Raw genomic sequence first — 18,300 nt, 5'->3', positions numbered from 1 at the left:
TGTATTCAACCATGTAGTTCTGATATTTAGAATTTTTCTAATATGTTCTGCTTGAGTACTAGAAGCATAATTATATAGAATTTGAAAGTGTCTTAAATGAAATTTGGTGCTTTCTTTTCATGTAAATTGGGTTGACCCTTGAACAAAACAGGCTGAACTGAGCTGATCAACTTATATGTGGATTTTTTTTCAATAGTCAGTAATACAGCACTGCACCATCCCCTGAGGTGGAACTGCAGGTGTGGAACTGCAGATGCTAAGGGGCCACATAAAGGGGAGGCCAACTTTAAGTTATATGCAGATTTTCAACTGTATGGTGCTCCTGACCTCCTGTTGTTCAAGGGTCAGCTGTATTGGGTTTTACCCCGTATACAAGACTTAACCTAATTTAGTGTCATTTGGTCATAGGAGGTAAGTAATGGAATGAATTCATTGTAAATCAGTCAGTCTGCTCCCTCTTAATCAGCAAAAGCATTTTCCAGACAGCCTACTAAGGTCAAGGTATTGGGAGCCAGAACAAGCCTAATTTAGTTGTTCTTACCCATGCTTCTCTGGCTGGTATGTGCGGGACTTCTTGCAGTGTCAGTTTTACTCAGAGGCTTGAGATGAAAGGGTACATTTTAATATTTATAAAATTAATTTATAATTAATACAATGCAAAATTTTGTCAGCAATTTTAAGCTAAAAATGAGAAACTTCAAATAAATAGGTTGTTAAAGGCTATTTCAGGCTAAATGTCCGAATTTCATTTTCCCTCCTGCTAGCCTTTCCTTTTCCTTTACATAGTAAGCCAGTTAACTATAATACAGTATCCTCGGAGTCTGTTATGATAAAGGATCTATACATAATCTCTTTTTAGGAGCTGTTACGTCTTGGGTATATTAGTTATTTGCAAGATTTTTCAAAATTATATATAACAAAGATTTTATTTCAAATCACATATACTCGTTAGCATTCTTTTTCTTTTTCTTATTGCATTACAACATATTTATGTTTATAACAGCAGGTATGATAGTTTCATGCCTTAAATTATAAGCTCTATGATATTAGAGCTACATTAAATGAACTTGCATAAGCCAGTTTGTTTCTATTGTCTTTGTATTTAAATGAAAGATGATTTTAATTTACTCAGTAAATATATGTGAGATAGACTCCTTTAACTAAAAGGAGTTTTTAGCATTATAAAAATGATCTGCTGAGGTATCAGATATTCTGAGAAATAAGCCTTCGCAATATCTTAAAAATACCTTGTATGATGGTTTTTGGTTAATTTTCTATGGTTGATCTGAGCCAGATTCCCATTTTAAGCTTCATACTGAAAACTAAGTATTAATAGTAGGTCATAATTATTTGATTAATAAAAGTCACCATTTGACCATGAATGAGTCAAATATATTTATGGAAATTTGAAGTGATGATCTTTTACACTTAAAATGTAGTTGTAACCCCTTCAGAAAAAGCACAGTAAAGATACACCTTTGACATGTACTCAGTTTAATAACTTTGTATCTTATTTTTTTGTGTGTGCCAGTGATTACATTTTAAACATGTTAACATTATGGATATTTTATCTTGATTTTTAATAAGGTAAAATTAGATGGTCCAGAAAAGGAAACACCAAATCAGAAGAATAGCAGTGGCTTCCAGATGAAAAATGAAGATGAAGCGACAAAGGCATGGACAGCATCAGGTTTAAGGGGACGTGCTGATCCCAACTTGAACGCTGTAAAAATTGAAAAGTTATCTGATGATGAAGAAGTAGACATCACAGATGAAACTGATGAGTTGACTTCTTCAGTTCCCCAAAAGGATCTTAGCAGTGTTCTCTTGTTAGACATGTCTAATAATGAAAGACCTGAAACCAGTAAAGCACTGGTTTCTGACAGCCAAGAAAATCCCATTTCCAAATCTTCCAAGGAATACCTTCTGACTATAAAGCAAGGTGAGATGGAAACACTTTCAAGCTCAGGAGTTAGACTTTGGACTGAAAATTACACCACCAGTGACCAAAAATTAGTTGAATTAAATGATCAGAAATGTGATAAGCTGATGAAGAACTGTGATAAACATGATGGGAATGGAATAACAAATGATGCCAGACAGTTGCCTTCTCCAGAGCCTTGTGAAGCTCAGAAAGACTTGAGTGATAATGAATTGCTTTTTCATTCCTCCTGCCAAATGGAGGAGGAGAGCCAAGAGGAAGAAGAGCTTAAGCCACCAGAACAAGAAATAGAAGTTGATAGAAATATCATTCAAGAAGAAGAAAAACAAGCAATTCCTGAGTTTTTTGAGGGGCGCCAAGCTAAAACACCAGAACGCTATTTGAAAATTAGGAATTATATTTTGGATCAGTGGTAAGGAAAAATTGTATTTTAGATGCTATTTTAAAGCTTATGAAACTCTAAAGTATGTACATGTGCCTGTGCAGAATTTAGTATTTTACAGTCCTAGTGTTCCAGAGAGCTTTAACATTAATACATTTCAGTAGGCAAGACTTGGTTTCTCATAGTGAAACCGTTTGAAAGTTTTGGGAAATGTTGTCATCTGTAGCTGTCTTAACCCATCTGTCTGTTATTTTATTAGAGTCTGTGGTCCTAAAAGAAAAGGGATAAATTATTACCTGAAAAAGCAGTTTTGTAGGACACTGTTAGGAAGATATAAAAAACACTACTGAACTGGAAGAGGGGAAGAATGTCTATCTTACTTAGTTTATGGTGTACTTTGAAGTACAAAGAGAAAACTTTGGTGACAAGGATAGTATCATTTAATGTGGCTTGATTTCAGAAACTATTCTAAAAGTCTGCCTTAAGTGCTTTTGACTTTGAACTTCTGACATAATGTGTCAATAATTCCTTTATCAGAATATAAGAATTTTTTTAATATATTCAGTTTACCCTCTAAATTGTCAGTACCTTTTATTTGAATTACTTAGTGAGGGATAGGGAACAAGCCAAAAAACTTCCCACTTTATTAGCTTAAATGCTGTGAAAGTGATTTGCATTTTTCATAATAGTTTAATTAAGACATCATCAAACATTCATGATTGTTACTGCTTCAGGAGCTATAAAATTGTGTAGAGCCATCTTTACAGAGGGCTTCTGTTCTGACCTAGGAAGATTACCAAAGGAAAAAACCAGGCTTGTTAAATCAGTAACTTTCATTTTACTCACATAATATTAATCATTTTTACATCTAAAGAAAGCCCTATTCTAAAAGAAAAACAAATTTTTTTTTTTTCTCTCTCTTAAATCTTGGTTATTCTGCAAATGATTGAGGTTGGGAAAATGCTAAGTGAGGGTGGTATCAAAGTAAAAGAATACCTATAAGGAACCACTCCTGATATTTACATAGGGTTTTATAGTTTACAGAGAGCTTTTCTCTATCTGATTGTTCAGAACAATCCTGTAAACTAGGCAGGTGGTGTTTTCTCTCTTTGAAAGAATGAGCTTGAGGTCAGGAGGGGCTTAGGGAGCTGCCTTGGATTATACAGACCGGTTGTTGACAAAAGAAGGACTTCAACGCAAGTATCGACTCTGTAAATCACTCTTTCCATTATTCTACATTGCCTAGTTCACACTTAAAACAGAAAAATTAAATCTCCCTTGGCATCTAATTTTGTTTTTGGAAATAAGAGCATGAATGGCCAAAATTGAAGTACTTCAAAATAATGACTAAATCAAAAGTGTCTATATAAATTATCAAAGACAATTTAATGTTACTTTAATCAAATTTCATTTGTTACTTTGAATTTTGGATTTACAGGCAGAGTAATTTATATGGGTAGCATGAATTATATGGCAATAGTTTCCTAATGTCATTGCCTTAGTTCATGAAACCAGTTAAATATTGCTGTTTCAGTATGATGATTTAGCCGAACAGTATGAAAGCAAAAATAAATGTTTTGAACAGGAATTCAAACCTATTCTCTTCAGAAATAGAACAGAGTATTTAGAGACTGGAGGCGGTGTTAAAAAAAAAAATGAAGAGTTCAAGTTTTAAGATAAAAAAAGTCCTGCTAGATTTGTTTGTAGCTAGAAGATCTTTTCCATAAAAGCACATGCAGTTGACTCCCTGTTTCGGGGGCTATTTTATTAAAATAGTAACCAGTAATCATTGAATACTTATAAATGCCCAACATTGTATTTATCTCTAGTCCTCTTTGACAGCCTTGTCCTCATTTTACAGATGAGAGAAATGAGGTTGAGAGAGGGAACAGCTTGTTCCAGGTCACATTAGGTGGAGGTGATTCCAGAGAATGCAGTCTTGACCCATTATTTTCACACTTACCACTCTGGCCCTTGACTGACTTTTCACACTGCCTCGAATGCTTTTCCCCACTGGATTTTGGTGAATCTCACTTCCTCTTCTCTTTCAGTTCTGCTCAAGGGAGATTAGATGCCTTCTTTCTCTACCCTGTGTCTACAATAGCTCACATATCTCCTGCCTCTCATTCTCTTACCCTGTATTGTATATATCTTATAAAACTTCTTACCACTGAAAATACTGTATTTTTATTTGTGTTTTGTCTCCCCTCTCTCCACCCCAATGGTAAATATAGGCTCCATGTTCATTGTTAATTGTTTTGTCCCTCCTGCTTAGAACAATGCTTGGAATACAGAGACAGATTGAAAGAATGAATCATCATTATATCATAAACAGATGTTTCTAGAGGCCTTACCATTTGTTCAGTGCTGTACTAATACTAAGCTCTTTGTTTAAAGCCTTTTGATTTGTGTAATTTTAATTAGACCAGTACAGTTTATAGTTGCATAGTTTTTGGTAGCTGGGTATACCCTGCCCGTTCCAGCTGTCCTGCCTTCATTTGTGTAGAGTGTGTACTCTTCACCCAAGACACACTGAAATCCCGCCTTTTTAATGGAACTTCTGATATCGTCCCACATCCCATATTATCAATACTTTTTACCCTCACTGACCTTCAGAATTTATGATTTTAAATTTGGTTTCTGCTTAGGTCTTCCCTGAACACCCTATCTAAAATAGTCTATACCTCTCTGCCCTGCTGTATCCCCTTATCCTTATTCTGTCTTCCTAGCGCTATTGCTACCTGACAATACAGTATTTATTCATTCATTTATTGACTTACTAGAATGTAAGGTCTGGAAGTTCAGGAACTTCAGATTCATCTCTGTATCTGTGCCTAGAACAGTGCCTGATATGTAGGACACAAAATATATATTTGTAGTACAAAGATTGATTAAGGAATTCCTATGTTATGTAATATATCTGAACACTCAGTTCATAAAGTCTATGTTTGAATCCTGTCACTTCCTTAACAAAGTGCTTTAATTTCTCTTACCTTCTTGTTGCTTTATCTCAAAAATAAGAATAATAAAATCTACTTTGTAGAGTTGTATATAACCCGTAGTATGGCATCTGTTCTAAGTGCTCAGTAACTGTTTGCTACTCTTACTAAGTTCCATTACTAAGACTTCATGTTATACCATCTAGCATGGTATATTAAGTATATTTAGTTGTTGTTCAGTCACTCAGTCATGTCTAATTCTTTGCAACCCCTTGGACTGCAGCATGCCAGGCTTCCCTGTCCTTCACCATCTCCCAGAGCTTGCTCAAACTCATGTCCATTGAGTTGGTCATGCCATCCAACCATCTCGTCCTTTGTCCCCTTCTCCTGCCTTCCATCTTTCCCAGCATCAGTGAGAAAAGTGAAAGTGAAAATCACTCAGTTGAATCCAACTCTTTGTGACCCCATGGACTGTATACTGTATACAGGCCAGGATACTGGAGTGGATAGCCTTTCTCTTCTCCAGGGCATCTTCCCAGCCCAGGGATCGAACCCAGGTCTCCTGCATTGCAGGCAGATTCTTTACCAGCTGAGCCGCAAGGGAAGCCCAAGAATACTGGAGTGGGTAGCCTATCCCTTCTGCAGCGGATCTTCCCAACCCAGGAATCGAACCAGGGTCTCATGCATTGCAGGCGGATTCTTTACCAGCTGAGCTATCAAGGAAGCCCTCCCAGCATCAGGGTCTTTTCTAATAAGTCACCTCTTCAGGTTGACTATATTAGTTTAGTGACCAAAGTATTTAGTAATTGTTTTATTTTGTAAACCTCTTCTTTCTTTCAGTCTTTGGGTATTTCTTGATTCTTTAGTATGGAATATAGTATCTGTTTTCCACTGAGAGCACTTAATGTTACTGGCATAAAGGTTAAAAGTAATATATAACTTTTAAGCATTTATAATGTAGCTTGTAATTAAAAGATGCTGTCCAGCAAAGTTAAAGTAGATGAACCTAAGCAATGTATTAAAAAGTGGAATGTCTGATACTAAGCATTTTCAACATATTATGAATATGCCCTTTTTATTCAAAGATTGAGGCTTGCATTTGGGTCTGTAGATAAATATGCTTCTAACTTCAAAGTCCTGGGAATCTATGGAGTTTAATGTTTGGGAAGAAATGATACTTGTAAAAGTCACACTGTACTTGTTAATGAGTGTATCATTGAAAAATATTTCATTTCAGAAAAAAGTACACTTGGGTATTATGTATTAGCATTGTATTTACTACACATTTACATATTGAGAAGGGGGTACATTTTAAAAATATTTCAAGTATTAAAAGTTTCCCCCAGAAGTCTTCTTTTATGTTTTTATTTATCCAAAATAATTGTACTTCCGTCTCTTAGGGAGATATGCAAACCGAAATACTTAAATAAGACCTCAGTACGTCCTGGCCTGAAGAACTGTGGGGATGTTAATTGTATTGGACGGATTCATACATACCTCGAGTTGATAGGAGCAATCAATTTTGGATGTGGTAAAAATAAAAACCCAACAACATCTTTTACTCAACGTTTTTTATCCTTACAGCACCCATTAATTTCTTTGATGGTCAGAATTCAAGTAGATTTAGTGTTGATAGAGAATACAGAAAGGTGCTCTAATGTTATAGAATAAATGTATTGAGATTTTGTTTTAAAACAGATTTCTGTTGATAAACTATATTTCCTTTGAACCTGCAGTCAAAATTGATGCTTTTAAAGGAAAAATATTAAGTAGTAGAAATGATTTAAGGATGCAGTTCTTTGTCAAGTAAAAGTAAATTTTATGAAAAGTCCAGTCAAAGCCCATTTAATTTGGAAATACTGTATTAATGCTAAACATATTGTCTAGCAGTATTTAAATAAAATAATTTTTGAGCCTTTATACTTAAATGTAATAAAAGTGCCCAAATATTTTTTGTGGTAGAAAGTTTCTTTCACCCTAGTTTTTCTCAAATGTAAAGTCATGCATATTTTTAATGTATTCTGCCCTTTTATTGAATTGCTGCTGCTGCTGTACATGAATGTTTTCATGTACAAGTTGCTGGAGTTGGTGCTAATCATACATAATTTTGAAGAAAGATAATAGTTATAATAGTTGGAAAGTGATAAGTTAATTAGAATGTTGTAACCCATGGTTCCAGTGGAGTATATTCTGTGTTCTTTGTCTATGAAAAGACAACCTGAAAACTTCCTACCAGAGATTATTTCATTTCATGTAGAGATAGATAGAATTTACAGTCTTCCGTGGGCCCTATCCTTCATTTTAGTGTCTTTTCTTGCCCAAAGCAAGGTACCAGGGATGGCTTTATAGGAAAGCTAAGATGCCATAGCTTCCCTAGCCACGCAAAAAAAAAGTGAAATCATGTTCACTGTATTAGAATACCAACATTAGCAAAGTAGGCTTAGCACTCATTTAATCAAAAATTAAACAAGTGGCCCATTTCCTAAATGTTTCATTTTATGGAGATTTCCTTATGAAAAGAGCGTTGCTTTCATGTGAGAACTACCAGGTGGCACATCAGATGTGCATTGTGGAATAAGCTAGAGACACAGAGGCTTAAAAACTTAGAAATTGGGTTAGAATTGTAGATGTGTCTTCCTATTGGACAAATAATTCTGCAAAATAATAGGCTGTTTTCTTTTTTTCTGGATTCCAATAGAACAGGCTGTATATAACAGGCCACAACCAGTTGACAAAGTACGAATCAGAGACAGAAAAGACACGGTAGAAGCATACCAGCTTGCCCAGCGCCTGCAGTCTATGGTGAGCAGCCCCGCGGCTCACTGAATGATGGGGTGTTCTTGGCTCTGTTGAATAGGCTGTGCCTGCTTCTCTTCACCTGTTTGACAAATGACCATCTAGTAGAAGAAGGTGTTTCTTTCACCCAAGCCGTTCACTTTTCTGTTTCCATTCAATTTAATGTTAATTTATAGGCGAAAAACAAAACCTCCCAAATCTAAAAATCATTCACAGACTTTACACAGAAGCATGGTGTTTTGCTTAAAGTGGTCTTAGACTGCTTCATTTTGATATCCATATCTAACATATCTTTTAAAAACCATACATTTAAGCTCTTTTTTTGTTTCCATTTTCTTTTTGTTTGCTTAAAATTCTTGCCATAAGATTTAGCTTTTCGGAAGAGCTGTTTGAAATATTTTAGTCTTTTTTAATTCTTGAGGTTAATGAGTTTTACAGGCTTCCATGGTCTTACATGGCTCAGTGGTAAAGAATTCACCTGCCATTGCAGGAGCCGTGGATTCAATCCCTGGGTCAGGAAGATCTCCTGGAGAAGCAAATGGCAGCCCACTCCAGCATTCTTGCCTGGGAAATCCCACGGACAGAGAAGCCTGGCGGGCTGTCTGTGAGGTCGCAGAAAAGTCAGACATGACTGAGCAACTAAACAGCAACGAGTTTTACAGTGTCTTACAATGCATGCATCTTATTTTAAAAATAGGTGATCTAGCAAGTCTCCCAAAAGGCAGAGTCATGCTGTGGTCTTGTTGACTTTTACTAACTGTTGCTGTTGTTTAGTTGGTAAGTCGTGTCTGACTCTTCTGTGACCCCATGGACTCTAACCCACCAGGCTAGAGATTTCCCAGGGAGAAATCCTGGAGTGGGTTGCCATTTCCTTCTCCAGGGCTTTACTAATAAAACAGGTGAAATTGGTAATAGGTAAGGTAAATAGAGGAGAAGGCAATGACACCCCACTCCAGTTCTCTTGCCTGGAAAATCCCATGGAGAGAGGAGCCTGGTAGGCTGCAGTCCATGGGGTCGCTAAGGGTTGGACATGACTGAGCGACTTCACTTTCACTTTTCACTTTCATGCATTGGAGAAGGAAATGGCAAGCCACTCCGGTGTTCTTGCCTGGAGAATCCCAGGGATGGGGGAGCCTGGTGGGCTGCCGTCTATGGGGTCGCACAGAGTCAGATACGACTGAAGTGACGTAGCAGCAGCAAGGTAAATAGAAAAGAATAGAAGATGAAAGAGCAGGTTTTTTTCCTCAGTATTTAGGCTATAAAACATGTCTACCCTAGTTTTTTTGTTTTTGTTTTTGTTTTAAAGAAAGAATGTTTTCATGTACAGTTGCTGGAGTTGGTGCTAGTCGTACATATTCGTAAGTCTGAGATACAATTATTTTGCTTCTAGTTTTCATTATTATACCTCTGGGTATGTATTGTTTCTAGTTTTCTACCATGAAGTTATTTTTGTGGTGGTTCTTCTTGGCGCTAAAAAGTATTATTTTCCTACAGTTGTAACTCCCATATGATGAAAGGAAATGAAAATTAAAGGAGAAATCAGAATAAAATTTCAAAAATCATTACTTACTTATTTTTGAGCCAAATGCTAACTGTTGAACATAAATTAATAAAAAATAGTCAGGCATTGCTGATCAGGGATTACAGTAATTTAATGGAGAAATTGATGTTTAGGAAATTATCATTTTGGTTTTATATGTTAATGTGCTATGATTTCTCCAAGCTAATCTTGTTACCTTTTGCTTTATTTTTAATTTCCTAACAGCGCACAAGGAGACGCAGAGTCCGAGACCCTTGGGGAAATTGGTGTGATGCAAAAGATTTGGAAGGGCAAACATTTGAGGTAACTTTGATCCCTTCAGATGACTCAGAAGTAAAAATTATTTTGTCAGTATACATTTGTGTATCTTTAATGTCACATATATTATACTTGTTTTATATGTCTAGATGTATAGGTCTCTTTCCCATGTTAATTTATTTGTCTAAAAGTCACCAATAAACAACAAAGAAAAAGTACTGAGGATGCAGTTAACTAGAAGTGTGACTGGTTTTCAAAACCGTTATGATCTGTCCCAATATTCTGGTCTTTAGCTCCGGAATATCTGTCAGCGTGCCAGGGAGGTGTGCCCTGTTCATTTCAGTAAACAGTTCCTGAATGATGTTCTGATATACCAATTAAAATGTTGTTCTGAGCATTAGACATAAATTGAATTACGAATATTGAAGTATTATTTCTACTAACAAAAGTTATGGTTCTATAAAGAAACATAGGCAGTGAATTATGTATGTACATGCATGCACACACACACACCCCTTCTATGACTATATAATCTGTGAACAACCAGTGCAGTTAAATGGGAAGAATGTATGAATGTGTACTACTGGCTTTGTTACACTGGGTAACTGTATCAAATCTCAGGGTTTTATTTATAATCCCCTCAAAGGTTGAATAAAATGTATGAAGGTCCTAATACTCGGTACTCAGTAAGTCTTGCATATACCAGGTGTTCAAGAAGCGTTAGTTCTCTTTCTCTCTTCCCCATTCCCTGCCCCCAGCCTCACACATGAGTATTATTCTAGGCACAGCAATTAGTGACACATGGTCCCTGCCTTGAAGGAATTTACATTTCTAGTAGGAAAGATAAAACCTTTGGTGAGTTCCATCAAATTGGTTCCAAGAAATAAAAGATTGACTTAACAGGTATGATCAGGGTAGGTTTCAAAGAAGATGTGATGTTTCATCTGTGACTTAAAGGATGAGCAAGAGAATCTCACAATGTGGAAATGTAGATGAGGGACTCTTGGCTGAAAGAGACATATAAGTAAAGGTACAGACATGTTCCAGATATGGGAAAATACCAGGTATAGTCTGGAAAAGGTATGTAGTTCATATGGGCTGGAGAATAAGACTGATACGTGAGTGTGTGCACTTCAGTCGCTTCAGTCATGTCTGACTTTGCGACCCCATGGACTGTAGCCTACCAGGCTCCTCTGTCCATGGGTTGCCATGACCTGCTCCAGGGGATCTTCCCAACCCAGGGATCAAACCGATGACTCTCGTCTCCTGCATTGGCGGGCGGGTTCTGTACCACTAGTGCGACCTGGGAAACCCAATAAGACTGGTAGTAGATAAGAAATGAGAGTTATTTTATTTTATATTTATGTAGGATTTACTGTGTTAGACACTACTGTCAGTATTTCACAAACATTAATTCATTTAGTCTTCACAGTAACATCATAGCGTTGTTATTATTATCATTCCCATTTTAAAGATGAGGAAAACAAACACAGAAAGCTTCAGTAACTTGGCCAGAGTCACCCAGTTAGTGTGAGGCAGAGCCAGGCATTGTCTCTGCAGAATCTGTGCACGTTAGCTTTATGCTGTGATGTTGCTGTATTAATTCTCCCTTCAGTGGTTGATGGATCAAACCACTTTGATCAAATGGTGGGGTTGTTTTTTTCTTAGCATCTCTCTGCTGAGGAGTTGGCAAGAAGAAGAGAAGAGGAAAAATGCAAACTTGGTAAACCTTCAAAAGTACCAAGACCAACAAAAAGGTATAATTTGACATTATGCAAGTGTGATTTTGTTAATAATCATAAATGATTAGAAAACGTATGGAAGGAATATCTGATGTTGCAGCATTATATTGTTCACTTATGAAGTTTAAAAATACTGCTGAAAGTTAAATTTTTTTTTATTTCACTGATTGTTAATTTGGGAGACCATAGCAAAAGTTTTAATTTGTTCTTGTTCAATAAATATAGGATCCAACATATGTTGTGAGGCCTTGTTTATGACAGGTGGTTATTTAACTCCTTAGACATTATAAACCAGTAACCTCATGAAATGACTAATTCCCTCTTTTGGTTGGTGCTGAATGTTAGTGAGGCTCTTTTTTTTTTTTTTTTTTTTTTAATAATATAAAATATGTAGCTTGTAAGATTAAGGGGTCACTGTATAAATTAAATGCCTTGATTTTCTAGACCCTCACTTCCTGCAGATGACCCATGAAATAGACTGTAGTTTTGTCAAGTGTCCCTTTTAAAACAAGATATCCAGGAACACCTCTTGGTTATTTTCAGTGGAAAGAGCCCTAATGCTCAGCAGTTAGATGTTCCTGGGTAGGTTACATAATGCCTTTATAAGCCTTAGGTCCTCATTTATAAAATAATAACTTTAACAGCACTATTAGCTATGTTTTAAGCATATCACATATATTAACTCATTTAATCCTCATAACAACCCTATGAAGTAGTTAATATAATCATTCCCATTTTATAAATGAGGAGACTGAGAGGCACAAAGAGGTTATATAACTTGCCCATGCTTGTTAATGGTGCTGGTGTCGTTTAACCCAGGCATTAAAGCTTAAGAATCCATGCTCCTAACCATTACATTATATATCACCTCTCTAAAAATTAAAATCAAACTTTAGAATTGTTGTGAGAATAAATTAAATAGATAAGCTACAGTCATCCATAAACTAGGACTCCTCATCTCATATCCAGACATTTGATTTCCTGAATCTAAATGTGAAACATACTGTAATTTTCAAGTCATTCTTCCAAGTAGGATCTTTTTGAATCCGGATTCACTTTTTTCATATTAGTCTTCATAGCTTTGAATCATCAACATTTCAGTAAGCTTGCCTTTTCCACCATTGATCACTGATTAAAATGTTAAACTGAAATAATGTGAACCTCAGACATCATTGTTGAATCAGCTGTATATTACCACAGTTAACCCAATTAACCCATTTTTCATCTTATGCAGAAGAATAATCATAGCAGATATCTTGCTTACATTTAATAACTATATTTGAGTCTTTATGAGTCTGCTAGTTTCTAGCATATCATTGTTATCAAAAGTGAAATTTAGGTGTATCTATCATGACTTATAGTTTCATGAGCCCATTATTCTTAGTCACCTCTTCACTTGCTAAAGGCTTGCAAAGCAGTTGTTAAATAACCTCTTCTAGAATTTTCCTCTGCTGCTTTTTTGATGAAAACAGGCCTGAAAACAGGACTATCCCTAGTCCTCCCGTCGTTTTCCATTCTCTGCAGTGCCGCAAAAAGTGTTGATGGTGGTTTCGATGATGGTTCTTCAGAGTGCTCTGGGATGTAATTGCTTTGTTTCTGTTTTCTTAACTCTCTTGACTTTTTCTTTTTTTTTTTTTTTTCATTTTATTTGCGTTGATTAAGCACTTTCTAATTTGAACATCTTCCTCATTCAGCAAACGCTTTTTAAATGCCTACTGTTCTCAGTATTTGGAATACAGTATTCAGCAAAACAAAGTGTCTCATCTCTTAGCACTAAGTCTCTGGTAGAATAGGAACTAAATAGTTCTGCTCTTTCCCAGTTGTTAACATGAACATATTCTTTGTTTATTTGCTTTCTCTGGATGTAGCCTAACAGTTTTTATTTTTCTGAAACCTCAGTTCTTTATTGGTCAAAGCCTTTCTAATATTTCTCTCATATTTATACATGTTTTTGTATCTAGCTTTGGTTAGGTGGCCCTCTTTCCATCTTTTATAATTCATTTTAAAAGATGAGTTTACCATAGAACTTTGTATATACATTAATTTCTTTAACAGAATTATTTGTCATTTATTCATTCAGCAAAGACTTACTGAGTGCTTCCTTTATCCTGAACACATTGTACTGACATAAATGTTTCTGAGAAACGTCTGTCTTTCTTGAACTTCCTTTCCTATCTTATGTCAGAGTTAGGTTTCCATTGAAACCTGCTTTCAGTGTAGGACATGTCTGGCCATTTATAATGTTCTCTTTAGGTGTTAAAAGAAATTAAGACAAAATTACTTTCTCAAAGGTCCTGTTGTTTCTCAAATTTTTAGTCAAGTCCAAAAGAACCATGCTTCTTTCCAAAGGTTTATATCATAAATTCTCCTAGTTTATTATTTTTACACTTGGAAAGAATTTAGGTTTAGATTATTGGTATATATTTTCAAATTTGTGAATAAATTATGTTATTGAAATTATATTAGGAATGATTTTCTTTTCTTTTTCCTTTTCCAGCTCATTTGATCCCTTCCAACTGATACCTTGTAATTTTTTCAGCGAAGAAAAGCAGGTACTATTCATTCATCACAGAATGACCATAAATAATGCCCTCCTCTCTGACATGAAATATTCTTTTTCTATGTGTGCAAGGCATGTGTATACGAAAGGTTGGGTAAGGCAGGGTACACTAAGGGTCAGATGAGTGATACAGATGGAAAATGAGAAAGGATTTCTCCATGCTAGGGCTTTGAATTATACAAATATTTCTTTAAAAGTCTGATTGGTGCTGAGCCTTGGTTGGTAGTGAGAACTTGGTGTGATAGATAAAGGAGAAAAGGGTGGACATTCCAGTTAGGAGGAATAAAATCTCTATTTTTATGCTCCCCCCCCTTTTTTTTTATATTTCAGGAGCCATTTCAGGTGAAAGTAGCTTCAGAAGCACTTTTAATAATGGATTTGGTAAGGATATTATATTGTGTTTACTTAGTTATTCTGATTTCCATTCTTGTGTATTTTTATTGCAGGCATAAGAGAGAGTATGGAAGACGTGTATTTTGGATCTTAACTATCCTCTTTTACAAGGAATCTAAAAATAAGTCTTTTCTTTTGGAGAAAAGCCAAACAATTGCATGTTTCCATATTTTAGAGAAAATAAATTAATGTGAGTTTTTGCAGACTGTTTCTCATCATTAACCCTATTTTAATTTCCTAGTATCCTTGTCTGCTGCCTTCTAGATAACTGCAACAAAGCACAACTGTTATAATTTGGAGGCTCCTTGTTTTGCACTAAACTACTGAGATCTCCAATAGTTGTGTGTGTGTTCATGGTATTTTTCTAAAGGAGGACCCAGAGTAGTTTTACTTTGTATCCTTATGATACCTTTCCTGTGTCGGGAGAGCAAAACAGTATCTTCATTTTGTAAATGTAAAAAATGGCATCTTGGAATGTTTAAATGTTTGGTTCAGTTTCTCAGCCAGCAGTAAAGATAGGTCTTAAATCCTAAGTCTGTGTATGCTGAGCCTAGCATCTGGTTCCTCTACTGTGTTAATTCATTTTAGAAGAGTATAATTATCATACTTGTAAATGACTCTCCTATGATAAGTGAGATTTGTTCTGGTATTTTGTCAGATGGATTTGGTTTGTATGTTTGGACTAAGTCTATCTTGTATTTCTTTTAGCATGCTCATGTTTCTATGGCAGAAGTGATTGGTCTGTTAGGAGGAAGATATTCAGAAGCTGATAAAATAGTTGAGGTAAGTTTTCTCTTAAAATCTTAAAAATTATTTAGTCTTGCTGCTATACCAAGTGTTTTTATAGATTTCGGTGCATATAATTAACATATAAACTTTATGATATAAATGAGAATATGCGAATGTAGAAAGTTATTTGTTCCCTGGGACTTCCCTGGTGACCCAGTGGTTAAGAATCTGCCTTGCAATGCAGGGGATGCAGGTTTGATCCCTGGCCTGGAAATTGAGATCCTGCATGGCGCGGGGCAACTAAGCCTATGCGTTGTGCCATGCACAGCCACGAAAGAGCCTGCATGCCACAGCTAAGACCCGATGCAGCCAAATAAGTAAATATTTTTTTTAAAGGAGGAAGAAAGTTTTGTGTTCCTGGAGGTTACTGAACATTCCATGTATTGAGCACCTGTTTCCCATTTCTACCGAGAAGGAGGGAACATTGCCAGGCCTTGGTTGCATATTGCCTTCACCAGTAAAAGCTTCAACTCCTAAGAGGTCACCTTATAATAGAAACTCGGTATACATTATTTGCTAGAAATTACCATAAATAATAGGGGTCATTGAATGACTTTTTATAAACATTAATATGGGCTGACCAACACTTCACTTCTCTGAGCAGAAAAACAGATTTTGAGTTCGTAGCATACAGTCACACTTTTGGAGAGTACTTCATTTGCAAGTTAAAGGGTGCCTGTGATAGAGACAAGTAAAAGATTTGGCTTTAAAAAGTTTCTGTTCCTGTGTATGAATTCTGTATAGAATTATCAGGATTTCAGTATAATCATTTAAGGATTAATCCTTTATAGGTCTGTGCAGCAGAACCATGTAACAGTCTGAGTACAGGACTACAGTGTGAGATGGATCCTGTCTCACAAACACAAGCCTCGGAAACCTTGGCTGTCAGGGGCTATAGTGTTATTGGATGGTATCATTCTCACCCTGCCTTTGACCCTAATCCTTCCTTACGAGATATTGACACTCAAGCCAAATACCAGGTGTGTTTATAGGTCTTTGTGTATATAGTCTGAAAATAATTGCACATTCTCTCCCCTCTCATTGTTTTCTATTAATTAAATATGCTTAGAAATAACATTTCTAGCAAAGTAATTACAAGAGTAATCTATGTATTTTGTTTAATACAGACGAGCCATTACAGTACGGTGGTAATTCTTCCCAGAGCCTTTAAAAATGATGGGCTGACTAGGACAGAGACTAGGTACAACTGAAATAATTGGAAATATCATGTATTTTGCATCTCTGGAAAAAAGTTTTATTTTATTCTTCAGTTTTATATTTGATATCTGGATGTTTTCACTGTTGGCAACTGATTGTAACTTATTACCATATTGGTAAAGATTACAGCTGAAGGGTAGTGAATAAAATTTATATATGTATTCATGGAAAATGTAGATTATATAGGCCAGGTGATCTTTTCAGGTTGGGTTGGATGACTCTTAGCCTGAAAATTTTAGGGTATGGAATAAATTTAATCTAGTTGCTGTTTGGAAGTGAAGTTTCTAACACACCTTTGCATTCCCTTGTCCTCTCTTAGGTGTATAAGATGTTGGTATGGATAAATACTGACTTTTAAGCTTATGTAGTTGAACTAATTATACTTTTTTTTTTTTAATTATAGAGTTACTTCTCCAGAGGCGGTGCAAAGTTCATTGGGATGATTGTTAGTCCTTATAATCGAAATAATCCTTTACCTTATTCTCAGATTACCTGCCTGGTTATAAGTGATGAAATTAGCCCAGATGGCTCTTATCGTAAGTTTTCAACAAAAACAGTTCTACTTGTACTTTCATTTTTTTTGAATCTTAAAAATCACAGAATTTATACCTAGGCAGAGCAATTTGATGGAAAAGTCTGTGTCCTCAACTAGGGAATCACTGTTCACATACCATGTAGTACAGCCACCCTCTTTCCTTTTATGATTTCCTCCTACAGTAAAGCCCCCCTGGTTACCACGGCCACTGGGCAAAAACATTACAATGCAGTGATAACTTATAGCTAGCTAGTGTGTATATGAGGTCCTGGAGACACTGCAGGAAGCAGAACAGACAAAACCTCTTCTGTTTTCTTGAACATTTTTTGATAAATACAGTTTTTCTCTGCAATGGCATCAAATAAATAAAAAGATAAAAAGAACAGTGACCACCCTACCACACACTCTCCATGACTTCCCAGTTTAGGCTCAACAGTGCTTATTTTTATATCTATCTCAAGAAAGAATTTGGGTTGGTTTAGCCCATCATGACTCAGTTCCTTTGGGACTTATGTCCACTGCTGTTCCAGTCAGCTCTGGCTGGATAGGGAATTAGACTAAGAAAAGCAGGGATGTTTAAGATGGAAATGCAGATAGAAGTGAAAGATCGGAGGAGACAGTTAACATCTCTAGGATATTTTCTTTTTGTCCTGATGCCACTGCTCTGGTTGACTGACTGTACTCTCTGGGTGCTGTCACTCTACATTATATTCTTTCCCATTCGCTCGTGAGCCGCTTGAATGTAGGTACTATATTGTACTCATTTTCCACTCTCAGTTTCTAGCCCAGCGCATGGTGTAATGTAGATTTAACAAATTAATTTCTTCATTCTTAGTGATGTCACTCAGATGCCCTGTCTCTGGTAAAGACCCCAGCACCACTACCCTCCATCTCATTTATCATTAGTTTCTGTTCTTTGTGCACCTGCAGCACTTGTTTCCTGCCTTCATGGTTATTTTCATCTTTTAGTATAATTTATTTAGCTTGTCTCACTAAACTGTGAGCCCCAAAGAGCGGGAACTACATCTTTGTATCTCCTGTAGCACCTAATCACTTGCCTTACATGTAGTTTTATTGAATGAGTAATAGTGACGTTAACTTTGTCCAAAATGCCCATTTTTAACACAGCACACACACATACATATATACGTGTGTGTGTGTATATATATCATTCTTTACTCCAGTATAATTTTACAAAAAGTTACA

The 18,300-nt window shown here is 36.0% G+C and overlaps 1 protein-coding gene across 6 annotated transcripts in view; it reads left to right on the top strand.

The window, feature by feature from the left end:
* The window catches only part of MYSM1 (Myb like, SWIRM and MPN domains 1), a 42,468-nt gene that overhangs the window by 13,248 nt on the left and 10,920 nt on the right, over nucleotides 1-18,300 (top strand). For 4 of the 6 annotated variants that reach the window (XM_060400199.1, XM_012156294.5, XM_012156222.5 and 1 more), the window contains 10 exons: nucleotides 1,588-2,354; nucleotides 6,664-6,794; nucleotides 7,962-8,065; nucleotides 9,825-9,902; nucleotides 11,526-11,614; nucleotides 14,097-14,151; nucleotides 14,490-14,540; nucleotides 15,261-15,335; nucleotides 16,133-16,321; nucleotides 16,963-17,095. In XM_060400199.1, coding sequence (XP_060256182.1) covers nucleotides 1,588-2,354; nucleotides 6,664-6,794; nucleotides 7,962-8,065; nucleotides 9,825-9,902; nucleotides 11,526-11,614; nucleotides 14,097-14,151; nucleotides 14,490-14,540; nucleotides 15,261-15,335; nucleotides 16,133-16,321; nucleotides 16,963-17,095 — 1,672 coding nt within the window. The remainder of the gene's footprint in view (nucleotides 1-1,587; nucleotides 2,355-6,663; nucleotides 6,795-7,961; nucleotides 8,066-9,824; nucleotides 9,903-11,525; nucleotides 11,615-14,096; nucleotides 14,152-14,489; nucleotides 14,541-15,260; nucleotides 15,336-16,132; nucleotides 16,322-16,962; nucleotides 17,096-18,300) is intronic. The other 2 variants (XM_060400200.1, XM_042248683.2) reach the window with 1 other exon arrangement.

This window comes from Ovis aries, chromosome 1 (genome assembly GCF_016772045.2).
Source record: "Ovis aries strain OAR_USU_Benz2616 breed Rambouillet chromosome 1, ARS-UI_Ramb_v3.0, whole genome shotgun sequence".
Classification (NCBI taxonomy): Eukaryota; Metazoa; Chordata; class Mammalia; order Artiodactyla; family Bovidae; genus Ovis; species Ovis aries.
Note: the sequence above shows the minus strand (reverse complement) of the source record. Positions and strands in the feature narration are given on the sequence as shown.